At 36.5% G+C, this 20,101-nt stretch overlaps 1 protein-coding gene across 1 annotated transcript in view; it reads right to left on the reverse strand.

Annotated features, from left to right (window-relative positions):
- LOC134330829 (uncharacterized) overlaps window positions 1-18,490 on the reverse strand; it is a 36,805-nt gene extending 18,315 nt beyond the window's left edge. Inside the window, exons 1-13 of the mRNA XM_063012097.1 lie at window positions 18,406-18,490; window positions 17,746-18,133; window positions 14,275-14,624; window positions 11,771-12,142; window positions 11,312-11,686; window positions 10,447-10,836; window positions 9,934-10,368; window positions 6,221-6,592; window positions 5,745-6,119; window positions 5,289-5,303; window positions 4,797-4,879; window positions 4,591-4,641; window positions 2,564-2,725 (exon numbers count right to left, since the gene is read on the reverse strand). Coding sequence (XP_062868167.1) covers window positions 2,564-2,725; window positions 4,591-4,641; window positions 4,797-4,879; window positions 5,289-5,303; window positions 5,745-6,119; window positions 6,221-6,592; window positions 9,934-10,368; window positions 10,447-10,836; window positions 11,312-11,686; window positions 11,771-12,142; window positions 14,275-14,624; window positions 17,746-18,133; window positions 18,406-18,490 — 3,453 coding nt within the window. The remainder of the gene's footprint in view (window positions 1-2,563; window positions 2,726-4,590; window positions 4,642-4,796; window positions 4,880-5,288; window positions 5,304-5,744; window positions 6,120-6,220; window positions 6,593-9,933; window positions 10,369-10,446; window positions 10,837-11,311; window positions 11,687-11,770; window positions 12,143-14,274; window positions 14,625-17,745; window positions 18,134-18,405) is intronic.
- Between the last annotated feature and the right edge of the window lie 1,611 nt (window positions 18,491-20,101).

The raw sequence follows: 20,101 nt of genomic DNA on the forward strand, positions 1-20,101 counted from the left end.
GAATGTTTAGCATCGGAGCCTCATTTGCGAGTACGAGTACAAGTTAATGAGCATGGCATCGGGCAAATACCCGATACCAGTATCGCTACTCATGCATCTCTAATTAATATTATTATTATTATTATTACAGTTTAAAAACACTATTCAGGTTTAGAGACCCATCTTGTACTTGAAGGAGTGTCAAACATGAACTAGACAAATTCTCTAGCAGAATCTTGGGAAACGTACAATATTGAAGCTCTCATTTAGCTCAAGGCATTTAGTTCTACCCGGAACATGTGAGCAAAACTGTACACAATTCTCATAAAGCCTTGGCATGAACACAAATAACTTAAATATCTTTATTTAAAGCAATGAAAGATTGACAGTGCTTGGTATTTAAGAACAGTGGATGAGTGACAGATAGAAAGATAGCTCTTTGATATGCACAAGTAAATGACACTATCCAACCATGGATGCATACAGCTGATTATTAATCTAATTTAAAAACACATTTAAGTACATCACAACATTTCTATAAATGTAGCTTGTAGTTTGATTTATTTATTTATATATTTATTTATTAGGAATTTAACGTCATGTTTTACACACTTACATACAGGACAGGTTATTACTGGCCACACAATACACATCAGTCCAAGTCTATAATGTCAAACACAGTCATGGACAATTTTGTATCTCCAGTTCACCTCACTTGCACATCTTTGGACTGTAGGAGAAACCGGAGCTCCTGGAGGGAACCCACGCAGAAACATGGAGAACATGCAAACTCCAAACAGACCACTATGCCTGGGGATCAAACCCAGGACCTTTTTGCTGTGAGGCGACTGCAACTGTAAATGTAGTACATATATTTTATTAAAATAATAAAGCATTATAAATGAATATATTAAAATATAACTCCCTTATTAATTTTTGCCCTCACATGCAGTTCTGTTTCCTCTGTTCTGACAATCATTTAGGAAGAATGACTGATAATTATGGACAACAGTCTATAATTATTTGATATGATGTGGGAGCGATTTTGATAGGTCATGGTAAGATGTGTTATTTACAGAATCTGCACATTTAAATTACAGTAAGGATTTTCACTGAAGATAAAATTTCCCTAATAAGTAATCATGGAAACTATTGGATACTTTTAAAATAATTAGTTAAAAAGAAGGTGCATTTTAAATAATCCTCAAAAATAAATATGTGGACATATCTCTGTGAACAAGGAAAGATATAAAGCAGTTATAATAGTGTAATTGAACCTTTAGTTGTTCGATACCTAAGATTCGAACCTGCTGTCACAGGTTTGTTTTGCCACATTACGTTTACATTTTCGGCATTTAGCAGATGCTGTTATCCAAGGCGACTAGTCATATCATTTTTACATTATTACCTTCAGTAGTTGAGTAGCTGGGTCAACGCTAATGACTCGGGTAACATGAGAAAAAAATGCTGTGATTAACAAAAATCAAACTCATTGGGTAGAACACAAAGCAAAGACTGGTGAAAAATACGTACTGTGCATTACCTGGCCAAAACCACCATGAGCCTCATGATAAGGGTTGTATTGGAAATGAAACCTGTTCTTCATGACTGTATTTGGAAATGTAACCTGTTCCTGTTTGTATTGTACCCACTTACATAAACTGTTTTTTTTTTACATATTGACGCAGATATTACTTGTATTACTTGTTTTCACATATTTGTGCAGTCAAGTATGCTTTGGGCACCTGGCCAGAGCAACTGTTCTACTTACGCACACACATACGCAAGTTAAATATAAAAGTTAGGGGTCCCTGTTGGCTTGGTAGAGGCTCATCTGTGGAGTGGACGCACTGCCCAGGATTTTTCCTAATTAGTTGAAGCCCTGCCAGGACTGCATGGGCCTCCCAGCCATTGTGAAGTGGTGGGATGGTGGGGTTGTTCTTTTTTTTTCTTCTACATGCTGCATTTTTTGTACTCAGTGGCAGAAACAAGGAGAGCTGAATGAACTGAAAGACAGATAAATGCAGCCAAATACAGGAACATCCGTGAACCTCCACATGAGCGCAACCTCAGGCTGGAGTAACAGGCTAAACCATACAGCCAAAACAGCTCTAAAGTGGGCAAATATTTGAATATCCTTGAGAAACTTAAACCCACATCAAAAAATCTGTGGAGAGGATGATAGTTCACCACAGTTTATCATTTAGTCTGACAGAGCTTGAGAAGATCTGCCATGATTACTTGGATAAACTGTCCTAATCTAGGTAGATTGTAGATGCATCCAAGAAGACTGGCAGCTGTAACTGCTACCAAAGGGATTTATACAAAGTACTCAATCAAGGATCTGAATTCTTTTGTATACTAGAGATTTTAGTTAATGAACATAGAGGCTAACAATGGCTTCACTACAATTCACAACACCATTATTTGTAGAAGATTAAAACATCATAAATATTAGAAGTTCAGCTGTTGTCCACTGATTTTCTGGAGCCAAATTCCAAAGGTCAAAGATCTTGAAACTGTATTTCAAAAAGCTTTTTAGTTTCCTTGAGTCCTGTGAATAACCTGTCCATTTCCAGTCTACTTTGGGAATACGACATGCACATCTGGATACAGGAGATGTGTACTTCATGTTAGCTAGTTTGGAACTTTCTCTTTCTTTGGGCATGTTGGAATTTACCCCAGTAGCCTGGGATTCTAGAACTTCCAGGCTGAGCCTAGAACTGCCTCCTCCTGGTCTGTCAGACTGAATACCAGAGTCAAAATATGGAAGTTGTCATCATTACTACCAAGATACAGGGGTTGGACAAAATAACTGAAACACCTGTCATTTTAGTGTGGTAAGTTTCATGGCTAAATTGGACCAGTCTGGTGGCCAATCTTCATTAATTGCACATTGCACCAGTAAGAGCAGAGTGTGAAGGTTCAATTAGCAGGGTAAGAGCACAGTTTTGCTCAAAATATTGCAATGCACACAACATTATGGGTGACATACCAGAGTTCAAAAGAGGACAAATTGTTGGTGCACGTCTTGCTGGCGCATCTGTGACCAAGACAGCAAGTCTTTGTGATGTGTCAAGAGCCACGGTATCCAGGGTAATGTCAGCATACCACCAAGAAGGACAAACCACATCCAACAGGATTAACTGTGGACGCAAGAGGAAGCTGTCTGAAAGGGATGTTCGGGTGCTAACCCGGATTGTATCCAAAAAACATAAAACCACGGCTGCCCAAATCACGGCAGAATTAAATGTGCACCTCAACTCTCCTGTTTCCACCAGAACTGTCCGTCGGGAGCTCCACAGGGTCAATATGCACGGCTGGGCTGCTATAGCCAAACCTTTGGTCACTCGTGCCAATGCCAAACGTCGGTTTCAATGGTGCAAGGAGCGCAAATCTTGGGCTGTGGACAATGTGAAACATGTATTGTTCTCTGATGAGTCCACCTTTACTGTTTTCTCCACATCCGGGAGAGTTACGGTGTGGAGAAGCCCCAAAGAAGCGTACCACCCAGACTGTTGCATGCCCAGAGTGAATCATGGGGGTGGATCAGTGATGGTTTGGGCTGCCATATCATGGCATTCCCTTGGCCCAATACTTGTGCTAGATGGGCGCGTCACTGCCAAGGACTACCGAACCATTCTGGAGGACCATGTGCATCCAATGGCGGTGCCGTGTATCAGGATGACAATGCACCAATACACACAGCAAGACTGGTGAAAGATTGGTTTGATGAACATGAAAGTGAAGTTCAACATCTCCCATGGCCTGCACAGTCACCAGATCTAAATATTATTGAGCCACTTTGGGGTGTTTTGGAGAAGCGAGTCAGGAAACGTTTTCCTCCACCAGAATCACGTAGTGACCTGGCCACTATCCTGCAAGAAGAATGGCTTAAAATCCCTCTGACCACTGTGCAGGACTTGTATATGTCATTTCCAAGACGAATTGACGCTGTATTGGCCGCAAAAGGAGGCCCTATTATTGTGGTCTAAAACCAGGTGTTTCAGTTATTTTGTCCAACCCCTGTACATATACATATAAAGAACAAGTTAAGAGTGTAAATATAAATAAAATCATCTGCATTGTAGAAAAATGCTTCTTAGGGCAACTTTCATCTTAGTCTTAGATTATGTTGGTGTAGATTTATTACTGGCATTTATTGTAAGCTATATTGTAAATGAGGTCTCTGTGTCAGTGTACTTCTGAGTTGAATTATATAAGCTACTCACAAACTACATTAACAATAATATCATACAACCATTTATTTAGTGTATTAATTTATTTTGGTCTTCAAGACACATTAACATAAACCCAAACACTACAAGTTATTACAAATTATTCCATATAATTAAAATCTAATCACATGTACAATGCAGAAAGTCTTTTACAAATCACATCAAATCACATAACAATTTCAAATAAAACAAAACTATTTTCATGAGAGTTAATAGAGAGGCTAATATTTGTATATAATTAGAGCTGCACTTTTATATTTGTGCATGTATTTACCCAGAACTGTAATTAAAACACCAAGTGAAAGAAAGAAATACTAACTAAAAATCAGCAATAGTCTGAAGTTTAAGGATCGGCCTTGCACGTGTTACTCACACTTATAGTGAAGTTACTTGAAACTCCCAATCTGATCAATTGTTGTTTAAGCTGAAAAGAAAAACAAACATTTTACAAACACTTTTTATTTTATGTTTTTTGACAAGATGATATATAAAACATGACAAGATGATATATAAAACATTGTGAGAAATTTTATTAAAATATTTTAATATTTTAGCATGAATGAAGACAGATAAACTTACCTGGTTTGACACAAATTCCTCAATTTGAGAATCTTTCAGATTTTCCCAAGTTTTGATTTTCATTCGCAGTCCCATCACAGAACCTGTAAAAAAAGTACTTTAATTATTACCGAGTAAAACATGTACATGTGTTAAAGGAGATAATGTTGGTAAGAATGGTGAGGGTGGCAATCATGAGGGTAAAAGTGGTAAAAGTGATAAGGTTAAGTGTGGAAAGGGAGGTAAAGAAAAAGATGGTAATGGTGGTAAAGGTCATAAGGAGGGTGGCATGGTATGATTGGTAAATGGTAATGTGGTAGTGTGGTAGTGGTAGTGTGGTAGGAAAAATTAGGGAGGTGTCAGAGGTAAGAAAGGTAAAAGTACCCAGAGTGGTATGGGAAGTAAAGTGATCAGAGGTAATGTTGGTGTGGTGGTATTGTTGGTGTGAAATAACAGTAAAATAATATTTAAAAAAAAGCTTTTTTTTTTCCTTACCTGGAGTGTTTTCTGCACCTGGAGTGTTTTCTGCTCATATAACAGAAAGATATAATTTTAGCATTAAAAACTTTAGAGTAATTATTCAGATGTGAACATGCTATAATCAACTTTATAATCTACAACCCCCAAATCAGAAAAGGTTGGGACAGTATGGAAATAGAAAATGTGTGTAGAAGTTGTGAAGAACAACCCTGTACGTGTTTGCAGAAAAAAATGAAACACTTAATTGTTTGGTATTCTCAGAGTCAAAATGTCTTTTAAGTGTGTCAATGAATGGCAACATTACAAAGTGGTAAATGGTTTACAGTCTCAACTATGTTTTGGAATGTGTTGCAGACCTGAATGCAGGAATAAATGTCAAAGTAAATGTAAGAAACAGATTTTTTTCATCCTGTCATTTTTCTGATTTGGGATTGTAGAAGAAAAAAACAATGTTCTACATTTATTACACAAAAAACATTAGCTCACCACTGTAGCAGACAAAGGGGAAAGTGTCCAAACAGTTTTCATCTCTCCACCAACCAGAATCATCCACAGCTGTGCAGTGTTGAGTTCCAGTTTGCCGATTTGAGTTTGCACCATTATCAGGTTCTCTTCTGCTGACAACTCCGTCTTCTGATGGAATTTCTGGACTCCAGTATGTAAAAGTGGAGTTGCTCTGATCTGACCATAATCTGTTCCTGTACAGACCTATCCATACAGGATTGTCACCTGAGGTGTCTAGTATTTTTTGAAGCTCAGTCTCATTTCTCACACTGGCCAAGTCTGTGTACTGTGCTCTGCAGTAACTCTGAGCTTCTTTCCAGGTCATTGATGTATAAATCCACACGTAAATGTTGTCTTCAGCTGAGGAAAACAACATGTACCACTATTAAAATATCAGCTGCAAACCAAACGTGAATAGTCAAAATACCAAATCATATTTGATTCCAATTTTTTTATCTTACCATCATAGCAAACAAATGGTAGGTTTGTGCTACAATCCTCATCAAACCAGCCACTCTTTTGGGCCATAACACACATCTGTGTTCCACCATAGTTATCAGGTTGATGGTCCCACCCTCTAAATTCTTTCTCTCCTTCTTTGTAAAAAGCATCGTCACTCAGAGACCATCTCCAACTCTCCAGATCATCATACAGTCCAATCCAGGCTAAACCAGAGTAGCTGCTATTTACTGTGTAGAAGGTCCTGTTCATTTCCTCCATGTTTTCAATGGTTGCCAGGTCAGTATAATTCTCTCTGCAGTATCTCTGTGCTTCTGTCCAGTTCTTACTCTCATCAACAAAGTGGTACTCACGGTAGGATGTAGATGGAATTGCTAGAAAAGCCAAACAAAAGTGTATTTAATGTTGTAAATTGTATTATGTGTTTTAATTTAGATTTTGCCACCAGTCAATTATTAAGTAAACAACACATGAGGGATCTTTAAATGGAAATGCATTTTGGTGGCAATTTGTAGGATCATTACAAACTAACTAATAAACTAATAAAATAAAAACTAATAAAATTCACCCAAAATTCTAACCAAAAACACACAGATATTTTTTTTGTCTTAAACTGTCCCTGCCCTGACATGTAAAACCAGTTTCAGAATCCTTAATAAGTGTTTGCGTGCTTCAATATTTTTTTTTAATTGTATTACTGTCATTCTCTCTCTTAAGCTGCTTATGTAGTTTTGCTCCTGTTAAGATGCTGCTCTAGATCCTGGTTCCTTTGTTCATGAATAACCCTGATATCTTAGGAGAGAGCATTGGAAAGTGGCACATGATCCTGATGTAACATTACTGCTCTGGTTTTATCCTACTTGGTTTTATCTTAAAGCCTTTGACTCCTACTAGGGTTACCAATGCTGCCATGACTGTTGAATAACTGTTGCACCTGACCACAACTTAGAGTGTCTTAGCACAAGGTCTGAATAATTTTCTCAATAAAACTTTCAGTTCTTAATTTTAGAATATTTTTTTCTAATTAATTCTAATGTGTAGTCAAGTGTAGATTAATGGGTAAACATGGCATTTATTTCAATTCAAAATCAAATCCGTAACACCATAAAGTTGAATAGGAACACTGGCCATATATAAACATATAAAGAAAGTGTATGCACGATTGATATTTTTAAACATTAAAAACAAGTTGGCAAATGACATGTCCAGTACTTTATGACATACAGTCATGGCCGAAAGTGTTGGCACCCCTAAAATTTTTCCAGAAAATGAAGTATTTCTCCCAGAAAATTATTGCAATTACACATGTTTTGTTATACACATGTTTATTTCCTTTGTGTGTATTGGAATAACACAAAAAAGCTGAGAAAAAAAGCCAAAATTGATATAATTTCACACAAAACTCCAAAAATGGGCCGGACAAAATTATTGGCACCCTCAACTTAATATTTGGTTGCACACCCTTTGGAAAAAAATAACTGAAATCAATCACTTCCTATAACCATCAACAAGCTTCTTACACCTCTCAACTGTAATTTTGGACCACTCTTCTTTTGCAAACTGCTCCAGGTCTCTCATATTTGAAGGGTGCCTTCTCCCGACAGCAATTTTAAGATCTCTCCACAGGTATTCAATGGGATTTTGATCCGGATTCATTGCTGGCCACTTCAGAACTCTCCAGAGCTTTGTTTCCACCCATTCCTGGTGCTTTTTGAAGTATGTTTGGGGTCATTGTCCTGCTGGAAGACCCATGACCTAGGACGCAAACCCAGCTTTCTGACACTGGGTTCTACATTGCGACCCAAAATCCTTTGGTAATCTTCAGATTTCATGATGCCTTGCACACAGTCAAGGCACCCAGTGCCAGGGGCAGCAAAACAACCCCAAAACATCTTTGAACCTCCACCATATTTGACTGTAGGTACTGTGTTCTTTTCTTATTCTGTTTTCGGTAAACAGTAGAATTATGTGCTTTACCAAAAAGCTCTATCTTGGTCTTATCTGTCAACAAGACGTTTTCCCAGAAGGATTTTGGCTTACTCACATACATTTTGGCAAACTGCAGTCTAGCTTTTTTATGTCTCTGTGTCAGCAGTGGGGTCCTCCTTGGTCTCCTGCCATAGCATTTCATTTAATTCAAATGTCGACGGATAGTTTACGCTGACACTGACACACCCTGAGCCTGCAGGACAGCTTGAATTTCTTTGGAACTTGATTGGGGCTGCTTATCCACCATCCGGACTATACTGCGTTGCAACCTTTCATCAGTTTTTCTCTTCCATCCACATCCAGGGAGATTAGCTACAGTGCCATGGGTTGTACATTTCTTGATTATGTTGCGCACCATGGACAAAGGAACATCAAGATCTCTGGAGATGGACTTGTAACCTTGAGATTGTTGATATTTTTTTTACAATTTTGGTTCTTAAGTCCTCAGACAGTTCTCTTCTCCTCTTTCTGTTTTCCATGCTTAGTGTGGCACGCAGAGACATACAATGCAAAGATTGAGTCAACTTCTCTCCTTTTTATCTGGTTTTAGGTGTGATTTTTATATTGCCCTCACCTGTTACTTGTCACAGGTGAGTTTAAACAAGCATCACATGCTTGAAACAAAGTTATATACCCACAATTCTGAAAAGGTGCCAATAATTTTGTCCGGCCCATTTTTGGAGTTTTGTGTGAAATTATGTCAAATTTGGCTTTTTTTCTCAGCTTTTTTGTGTTATTCCAATACACACAAAGGGAATAAACATGTGTATAACAAAACACGTGTAATTGCAATAATTTTCTGGGAGAAATACTTTATTTTCTGGAAAAATTTCAGGGGTGCCAACACTTTTGGCCATGACTGTACATATTAATAATCTAATCATTAGATTCAAAGGTAATGAAGTCATACTCAGCAACATTGGTTATTGGAAAATAGTTTTGATTCTTGGCCTGATTCACTGGGTGTGTTTAAAAACCTAGTGTGCTCTCTACATAGGTAGCATTTTATGCCATCCTACGCCACTCCCGAGAAGGAGTCTGTTCAAAATCATAGATGTCTTAATATCCTCACTACTAAGAACTAAGAACGAGTGAGCATCCGATGCTGCCTTAGCTGTGGAGGCAATCCCAGCATTCATTGCGGCACAACTTTTCTCACAGAAAAATAAAAAATATGGCGGACGGTGCAGAGAAAGAGTTATTTTAAATTGTAAATAAATTATTGTAAAATTTTAATTTGTATAAACATGCACAAGTGTTTTATTTGCAAATTTGGGCTTGTCAGCAAATTTAACTGTTTTCGGTACACGGAGGGAGACATGCTAGCGCGTTGTGCCACCCCATCCCATTGGTTTGAATGGCATGCGGCTAACTTTGTTAGATTATTAAGCAAAAACTGATGGAATTGCTGTCTACGTAGTGCGTTCGAATAACCTGCCTTATAAGTCAATGACTTTTTGAGAATCCTCTCTACTTAAGAAGCAAGAGAGCAAGGCAGCTTATAGGTTTTCAAACACACCCACTGTTTGTAAGAAATTTTACATGTTCTTTCCATGTCTGCATGGGTTTCCATTAAATACTTATTGCCTTAATACCTTATTGCCATCATGTGGAAATAACTGAGGAATGGTTGGTGCCCTGCAAAATGCTGGCAACCTGTCCAAGCTTCATTGTTGCTTTAAACCCAAACAAACAAAAATAAATAATAATAAACAATTATACTCACTACTGTAGCAGAGGAATGGTAAAGCTTCTCCACAGTACTCAGAGCTCCATTGTCCAGATTCACTAAATGATACAGCAGTACAGTAGTCACTCGATCCACCAATATATGGTTCTCCTGACATCCAGTTACTAAAAGAATAGTTGCTTTTATCTGACCAAGACAAGGTTCTATACAGGCCAATCCATATTTGAGAATAATAAAAATGATAATAATAATAACCATAATAACCCTGATAATAACCATAATAATAATTATTATAAAAATCAATCTGACCACTGTATTGTGAATGAAATAATATTGCTCTTAGCTTTTGATTTTCTTTTTCATTTCTCACACTGGCCAGGTCTGTGTAATGATCTCTGCAGTATCTCTGAGCTTCAGTCCAGTTCAAGTACTTATTGACTAGGATAAAGCTTTCACTGCCATTTTCCTTCCCTGTAAGAAACCATTAAAATAATGTAAATGTAAATAAAGTAAATCACATTATATTTAAAAGATAATTGATGTGCTTACCATCATAACAAAAAAATGACATTTCATTAGAGCAAGAATTCTCACGCCATATTCCATCATAGACTGAAACATATACACACAAACTGTTTCCATTCTGGTTCTTTGGTTTCTCTATGTACCAGTTTCTAAAGCTTTTCTCTTCTTCTTTATAGAAAACTCCATCATTCAGAGACCATTTCCAGCTGTTCAAATCATCATACAGACCAATCCAGGCTAAAGCATAGTAGCTTTCATTTACTGCCTTAAGGAGTCTCTTCATATCTTCCATGTTATTAATGGTAGCCAGATCAGTATAAACATCTCTGCAGTGTTTCTGTGCTTCAGTCCAGGTCTTGTTCTCATTAACAAAGTAATACTGATGGTTGGTACATGAGTATCCAGTGCTGAGTTCTTCAAAGTAATAAAAGAATAAAAACATAAAAAGATTACAAACATTAAAAGAAATAATACAGTTGTAGAAAAGTATAGTTCATGTTTAATGTGTAAATAAACATGTTTCAAAATTAAACATTAAGGTTTCATACACTTTTATTATGTTCTAATTTACAAAACTGAAACTATTACACTCCAGCAGTAAATGTTGTAGTATGTGACAAAAAATAAAACATAGGTTTTTTTTTTTTTTTTTAAAAACAGTAAACTTGATCCTGGTGATGAAAATTTCTATAGATTTTGTTTGAGAATGTGTTGAACTGGCAGTGTAGGCTCAATGTAGTCTCACCTATTTATTAACCAATAACTTCAACATAATAATGAACTATATAATATTTTACAGATACATTTTAAATGCTCAGGTGTTTAAATTAATAAAGCTTAATGTGTTTTAAAAGGCAATGGGTGTCAAATGAAAAAAAAAAAAACATACTATTGTAGCAGACAAAAGGGAGCCGAGCTAAGCAGTTTTCATCTCTCCACCGGCCTGAATTCCTCCAAGATACAGCAGTACAGAGTTGACTGCCATGATCTATAGCATAATATAATCCATTGTCTGGTTGTTCAGGTAAAGAATAGGTTGCTGGTTTCCAGTTTTCATACAAGGAATTGTCCTGGTCAGACCACAATCTTTTCCTGTAGAGACCAATCCAAGAACCATAGCCTCTTATCAGATTAAGGATTTGATTATTATCTGCTTGGCTTTTTATGCTGGCCAGGTCTGTGTGGTACTGTCTGCAATAATTCTGAGCTTCTGTCCAAGTCATGTACTGGTTAATCCAGATGTAATAATTTGTGGGATTTCTCCCTGAAATAGAAAATTACTGTGCTTAACAGAACCTGCACAAAAAGTTGCAATTTACTTTTAAATACATTTATTAAATATTCTTACCATTATAGCAAACAAACGGTGAATTGTTGTTACAGTCGTCATCAAACCATGTACCATCATCTCTAATCAACACACACAGCTGATTACCATCATAGTTATCAGGTTGATGGTCCCACCCTCTAAACTCCCTCTCTCCATCCTTATAGAAAGCAGCATCATCCAGAGACCATCTCCAACTCTCCAGATCATCATACAGTCCAATCCAGGCTAAACCAGAGTAGCTGCCATTTACCGTGTCAATGAGCATGTTCATATCCTCCACATTATTAATGGTAGCCAGGTCAGTATAATTGTCTCTGCAGTACAGCTGTGCTTTCGTCCAGGTCATGGTCTCTTTAATAAAGTGATACTGATACGATGTTGATGAGATTGCTGGTAAATCATGAGAAAAAAAGTCTTAAAAGTGCTAATTGCTAATTATTTTCAACATTGAATTCTCCTGCATGATAAAAACTCACAGTGCTGTAGATGTTTTGCTCCTCACCCAATCAATTTCTTCTATTCTTGCCAATTTGTAACATTTAATGTTTTAGATTTTTTAACTAATTTAATGTAAAATGAGACTTTTTAGAGAGTAAACAGTGGGATATTCTGCTAGCACACCAGCTCTGGGATTTTGTACACCCTGAGTTTAAATTTCAGCTCTGCAAATGGTCAACTGGGCACCCACTACACTGCAAAAAATTATTTTAGAGGGTTGTAGAAATAACCCATACAAATTGTTTAAAATGTACTTATGTATATTAGTCAGCATGTGAAATAAATAACAATGGGTAAATCTTACCCATACTACCTATTTGTTAAAAGTAACAACAGCAACCCTAAAAATCAAGAATGCAAATGTTAACGTATTTAAGGTTTATCACAAGGTATGTAGTCGGCTGTGTGAGACAAGAATTTAAACTAATTAATGTGATGTAATGAGCCAAGAAATGCGTTCAGCTCAAGTTTAACCTGCCGACAGCAGTGAGTGGAAAGAACGCGACGGGCACCATCTTCACTGTTAAAGTGTAATGAGTAAAACTAGAGAGAACTTTGGAGAATTTAATTTATTTCACTATAACGTTTTGTTTTTGTCTTTTATATGTTTTTTATAGATAAGGCTTAAGTTCCTGTACCTAATTAAACATAATTAGCATAAGCACTGTATAATTTCAAATACATCTCATGTTAACCATATACTGTACATATTTTGAATTTGCATTTTGTACTTTTATTAACAGTTTTTTTATGTAGCTTGAGTAGAACGAACTCGGATTTCAGTTCAATTGTGGCACTAGGCCATCATGCTTGTGCTTGAAAAAACATTTGAATTGTTCATAAACTATTCAAAATAAAGAGTCTTTTGTGCTTAATTTCTTTTTTTAAGACATGATTAATTCTACAATAAAAATACTGAACCTGTGTAGGACAACATTTTAGGTAAAGCTAAACTTTCCTGAATAAGTAATGCCTAAGTAGTCATATACATTACTTAATAGATATAATTATTAAATAAATTAATATTATCTACTGGCAATTGAAGAATAAGTATTACACACTTTTTCTAAGTAATTATTTGTGTAATAAAATGAGATGTTTAAGTAGATTTTACCTACTTTATTTTAGTTTTTCAGAGGTGTTGCATTTGAGTAAAATCTACCCAAACAAATTGAGTGCAAATTGTAGATTCTATAGATAGTTTTTTACAGTTTAGCCGGCACAAATAGCAGTACCTGCCAGCAGACAAAATTGGCCACTAGTCTACTGGGTGGGATAACAGGATATAAAAAGTAGGTGGGGTTTGTGACACAGTGTAACAGCTTGAGGTGCCTGAACTCTCCATGCGTGAGACTGGCCTCATGTGCAAATTGACCAAAGTAAGGGCAAATAAGAAGGGGTCAGTAAACTGCGCACATGTCAGAGGAAGCATGTGTCAGGTAAATATACCCTCCCCTGAAGCAATAAGGGTCCCCAGCAGCAGAAGACAAATTGGCTGCACTAAACGGGGGGAAAAAGGAAGAAAATGCATAAAAAATATAAGCCACCCATAGAAATAACAACTGCATTCAAACGTTTGTGCTAACTTGTGAGAAATCTTTTACATTGCTTTGAAGGAACTCTTCTTTGCATAATTGTTTTAATTCAGCTATATTAGGGGAGTTTTCTAACATGAACTGTCTGTTTAGTCTCTTAATTTTCAAGTCTGTACACTGACCCATAAACCTTAATTTGGTTTCTTTTAAGCTGCTTAAAAGTGGACATTGGATCACTGCTTTGATGCATAACCCAACTATGCTTGAACTTTAAGTCACAAAATGATGATTGGACATTTTCCCTCAGAATTTTCTGATAGCGGGCAGAACTCAAGGTTTCATGAATTATTAGTTTTCATCTCTGGTTTTAGATTTATTGGCAAATTTGCTGTGTTGACCTTCACATGAACTAAAATCATACTTACTTGAAATCATAAATAAGTAAACCACATTTCTTTTGTTACTGTAAAGGAACTGAAATCTACTCACTACTGTAACAGAAGAATGAGATTTCTTGATTGCAGTTTTCGTCTCTCCATGTTCCATTAGGAGAAATATCCACAGCTGTACAGTATTCAGTGTCTCCAGCATTATCTGGTTGTCCCAGTTCCCAGTTACTAAAAGAAGAGTTGCTCTTATCGGACCAAGATCTGGTTCTGTACAAGCCGATCCATGCAGCAGAATCTATGCCCTCAGAAACTAATAATGATCTTATGTTCTGGTTCTCAGTTTCATTCCTTATACTGGCCAGGTCTGTGTGATGCTCTCTGCAGTATCGCTGAGCTTCAGTCCAGTTCTTGTACTCATAGACCTGTATGTATTTTTGACTGACATTCACCCTCCCTAAAACAAACAATCACAATATTTAACATAATTTTTTATTCACTTTTCACCAGTTCACTCAGCTAGCAGAAGCACATTTTATGTAGAACAAACTACCAAGTGAGAAAAAGTTGGGACAGCGTGGAAAAAAACAAGTAAAAAAAAAAAAGTTTCTCACATTGACTTTGACTTTTATTTGATGTCAGACAGGATGAACCTGAGATATTTCATGTTTTATCTGCTTAACTTTATTTAATTTATTACTAAACATCTATTCCTGCATTTCAAGCCTGTAACACATTCTAAAAAAAGTTGGGACAGTAAAGCATTTACCACTTTGTAATGTTGCTATACTAATGTTGAAGAATCAATGCCTTCGAAATGTGGTGTTGGAGAAGGATGTTATCAATACCTTGGACGGTCAGAAGAACAAACAAATCAATTTTGGAACAAATCAAGCCAGACATGTCACTCGAATCAAGGATCACTAAGCTACGACTTGCCTACTTTGGACACATCATGCGAAGAGAGCGATCACTGGAGAAGGACATCATGGTAGGAAGAATAGAAGGAACAAGGCGAAGAGGAAGACCAGCAACTCGATGGCTCGACACAATCACAGTAACAGCAGAGAAGACCCTGGTGGACCTATCTAGACTTGCACGGGATCGATATTCCTACAGATCGTTCATCCATCAAGTCGCCATGGATCGAGATCGAACCGAAGGCCAATTAAAAAAAAAAAATGTTGCTATTTCTTTTTACCACACTTAAAAGATGTTTTGGCACCAAGGAGACTTAATGATTTAGTGTTTCAGTTTTTATTTTGTCTCATTCTTCCTTCAAACACGTCTTAAGATGTGCAACACTACGGGGTCGTCGTTGTCGCATTTTTCCTTTCAAAGTTCTCAACTGGGGACAGGTTAAGACTGCAGGCAGACCTTTCCAGGATGCTGCTTTTGTACAAAACCATGATTACAATCACATCATTATTTAGTTTTTTCACATCATACAGAAATACAGTATCTCAGGTTTATCCTGTCTGCAATCAAATAAAAGTCAAAGTAAATGTAAGGAACACTGCATTTTTATTTTATTTGCTTTTTTCATACTGTCCCAACGTTTTTCTGATTTGGGGTTGTACAAACCTAGAGCTATAACACATCCACTTTTCAGGGAGGAATTTGTGCCCATTCATTTAAACTCTTTAAGTATTGATTGAAATTCATAGACTGCTATGATATACACTCAAGCACTTTATTAGGTACACCTATTTGGTAGTCCATTCTTTACATACACCTACCTTACAAGAGGAAGATTTACATACATTGTGCATGAAAAAATTAAAATATATTCACCTACAATGCATTCTAACAGGGCATGTGTTTCTAATAAACACTGTTGCACTGTTGATGTACTCATACCAGTACAACACAAAATTCATCTGTATCGTAGGTGCAGCTTAAACAATTAATGTACACACTAGATCAATTTGTATTATAAATTGCTTGTTAAGTGTACATGTTCACTACAAATGTGTTCAAGTTTGACTTTAAGTATGCATAAATTCACATACATTTTTTACGGTGGCCGAGAAGTGCAAAACAAATTAACATTTTAGAAAACAAAATTACAAATAAACAAAAAGCAAAATTACAAAAAACAAAAACAAATTTACAACAAAAACAAAAACAAATTTAAAACAAAACAAAAACAAATTTACAAGCGCTGAAACACTTTTACCAATTTCTGACAGATCTGACGGAAAGGGTAGGCACTATTTTCAGGAAGTGCTTGTTGCTTACATGCTGTCAATCAAACTGTTTCTCGGGGGTGAAGTGAACGGTGTTTGTGATGGTAAAGCTAAACAGTAGTGATGTGCAGATGAAGCCTCATTAAAGCTTTTGAAGCTTTTTCCTGATTGTGCTGAAAATACCTGAGTGGGGAGGGGGCTTAGGGTTGCACCTATAAAAATTATAACGGGTCTAACACCGTTATTAGAAGATTATCAAAATGTTTTATTTAGGCTGTTTAACATTTATTATTTTCATTCTTCATAATAATAAGTCAGAACCATATTTTAGTCAGAACAATGCACTCTGCCCACTGCGCTACTCATACAGCGGTGTATTAAACAGGTTGTATTGCTGATATAACCTGCGCACACACACCGTTAGTAAGAATAAAAGTGAACACTACTTAATATAATAACCAAATGCTTTCTAATTCCCACGGTAGCAGCAGTTTCCTTCTGTTTCATACACATCACCCTGTCTCCCATTGATAAAAATACAGAACAAAGCGCTTTTTGTATCAGTTCAATATGGAACGCGGAGTTTAGTCTCCAAATAAAGAACAATTCTGTATTTTATGGGACGGTTGGCAACTCTAGTTCAGCTGTCTCTTATATAGTCAGTAAGATAAAAGCACCAAAGCTTTGAATCAGTCCCACACATTCCTGCTGGTTTAATACAAGCTCCGATACACTGAGTCGAGTGTTACAAAAGTGAAACAGGCTTCAAAGCCTCGGTATCAAATGTTCCGTCACTACTAAACAATGTTTTGTCCATTTTGTGTTAATTATTTCAGCCAGTTGGGCGCTTTTGTTTTTCTTGTGGGAATACTTTAGATGTTTAGACGGTAGATAGAGATGCACAGGCGACGTCTAAACATCTGCACTAAAAACTTCCCACAAGAAAAACAAAAGCGGGTCAACTGGATAAAATGATTTCCACAAACTAGACAAAACATTGTTTAGCTTTTACCATACAAACTCTGTTCACTTCACCCCCGAGAAACAGTTTGATTGACAGCAGGTAAGCAACAAGCACTTCCTGTGTATTGTACCTACCCTTTCCGTCAGATCCGCCATTTGTAAATTTGTTTCGGCATTGGTAAAAGTGTTTCAGCTCTTGTAAATTTGTTTTTGTTGTAAATTTGTTTTTGTTGTAAATTTATTTTTGTTTTTTTGTAATTTTGTTTTCTAAAATGTTCATTTGTTTTGCACTTCTCGGCCACCGTAATTTTTACTTTATTGTTTAGTTTTGTACTCTGAGCTGAGTTTTGAAAAGTGAACTTGGCAGTGAAAATATTTGTAATCAAGTGTAAAAACACTGTATTATAGTATAAGTGCTGTACTTACCATCATAACAAATGAATGGCTGGATATTAAAGCAGCCACTCTCCCACCATGATGCACTATCAATAGAAAATAAAACACAGAACTCATTTCCATCCCAGTTTCTCGGTTTCAGTATATACCAGTTATTAAAGCTTTTCTCTCCTTCTTTGTAGAGGTCATCATCATTCAGTGACCATTTCCAGCTGTTCAGATCATCATAGAGTCCTATCCAGGTCCGTTGACTGTCCCATACCTTGTAAGTAAGGGCCAGTTGTTCTTTTTCATCATGAACGGTGGCTAAGTCAATGTAATTTTCTCTGCAGTATTTTTGTGCCTCGGCCCAGGTCTTGTTCTCATTAATGAAATGATACTGATGAATAGAACTGATGCCCAGAGTGTAAAACCCTAGGAAAGACACAATGAATAACTTTGTTAGTTTGTAGTTTTTTTTTCCCCAATAAGGTCCGTTTAGAGGCTCTGTAGTAAAGTTGTAAAACGAGTAACAAATAAAATGTGATTTTAAAAATTAAAACTCAACTGACCTAAGAGCAGCAAAAGATGAAACATGGTTCTGGTAAAATATAGACAGAAAGTTAATTAATGACACACACATGGCTGAAATCCCTGCATTATATATTGTTCTAACCAATAACCATCTTACATCAATCTAAACTTACCTCGTGGATTTCTGTTCATGTATGATGTCCTGTACCAATCGTACCAATCCAATACTGAGAGCTCCAGACAGCTGTCTTTATACATGTGATACAGGGGGAGGAACTCATGAGGTAGTGATTGATAAAATGTAGTTATACTGGTTATTTACAGTATCTGAAAATTAAATTAAAAGTTAATATAAAGATCTCAGATAAAGAAAAAATTATTTAAGTTATGAAAAAAAAGCATTTAATAGATTTTTTAAATATTCTTTGTGACTCTTGGAATGAGAAAATTAGATGTTTTTTTTTTGTTTTGTTTTTTTTTGCTTTTTTGCTTTCCATCTTTTTAGTTTTAGTATTTATTTCAGGTTCTGCCAGAACCTTCTGCAACAGGCTTCTGTTTTTATTTACACAGACTTAATTTTTGTTCTGGAACTTTTATCCTCTTCTTTTAGACCCATCACACACACTTTGGGGCTGTGAGGTTTAATAATAAATGTAATTATCAGTAGTATTATTATTAGTAGTAGTAGTAATAGTAATAGCAGTAGTAATAGTAAAGTGACAATAGTAGTAGCAAAGTAAACCAAAGACCATCACTATAAATTAGCATTTTAATTCTCTTCTTAATGCCAGATTGTTTACTGGTGTGTGATCAGTCTCATTTACAGGAACATGATGAGAATATACTTACACTTTGTTCTGAACTCAGGACAGTTTGGACCCCACGAGTCTAAGTGGCCCCGAGTGTTGATCTCTTGAAGTCCAAGTCACTCAGATCATCTTTTCTCCTTATTTTGGTGTTTGATATAATCTTTACTTGATATAATCTTTACTTGAAGCTTTTGGAATGCATCTGTTAGATTGCGTACACTGAACTGCTGTTTGTTGAAATATATGAGCAGGGACATGAACTTCACTGCAGTCTTGGGATTTCAGTGATTTCTGTGGCTGTTTATTTTCTGTGACTGTTATTTTTTTATGTACTTCTTTAAGTTTATTGTGAAATACTTCTTATGCTGGATCAAACATTCAATAGCTTAGATTATTTATTTACTGATGTGGAATGTTCCAAAATTTACGGTTTGTTCCTGTATGGCTTTCTAATTCAGGACAATGGTAATCTAGTGAGTAGAGCTATTGGCTATCAATCTGAAGATTGTCGGTTCAAATCCAGGCTCTGCTTTGCAGCCACTGTTTGATCAAGGCTTTTAACCCTGTCTGCTCCTGTTGTTGTTACTGTTTGTAATTGACAATAGCTGAATGTTTACAATAGAAAACATGACTGTGTCCCGGTGCACAAAGCAAGGTCTATGAGGAAACTAAGAAAAGCCTAGTTCAGAGAAACTCCAGTGGCTTTACAAAGCCTTGGCCTCAGCCCCACTGGAACATCAATTGTGGTTTTCTTGATCAACATTAATGCCCAGCCATACAAATGATCTTTTGGATGGGCACAATTTCCCACATACATAGTTCAAAGTTTCGTGAGAAGCCTTCTCGGAAGAGCTGTAGCTCACTACTCACTGCTTCAAGCCTTTACCTTGACCTTAGAAAGCCGTACCTAACACACGCCCAATCCAACACCCGAAGCAGGTTTACACAGAAAGCAGTATGACGTATGGAGAGTCACGCACTGATCTCCATTATTCTCTGTCTTTGTCCAAGTCACTCTGATCACATTTCTTCCTAATTCTGATGATTACTGTAAACATGA

The sequence above is a fragment of the Trichomycterus rosablanca genome, chromosome 16 (genome assembly GCF_030014385.1).
Source record: "Trichomycterus rosablanca isolate fTriRos1 chromosome 16, fTriRos1.hap1, whole genome shotgun sequence".
NCBI classification, from domain to species: domain Eukaryota; kingdom Metazoa; phylum Chordata; class Actinopteri; order Siluriformes; family Trichomycteridae; genus Trichomycterus; species Trichomycterus rosablanca.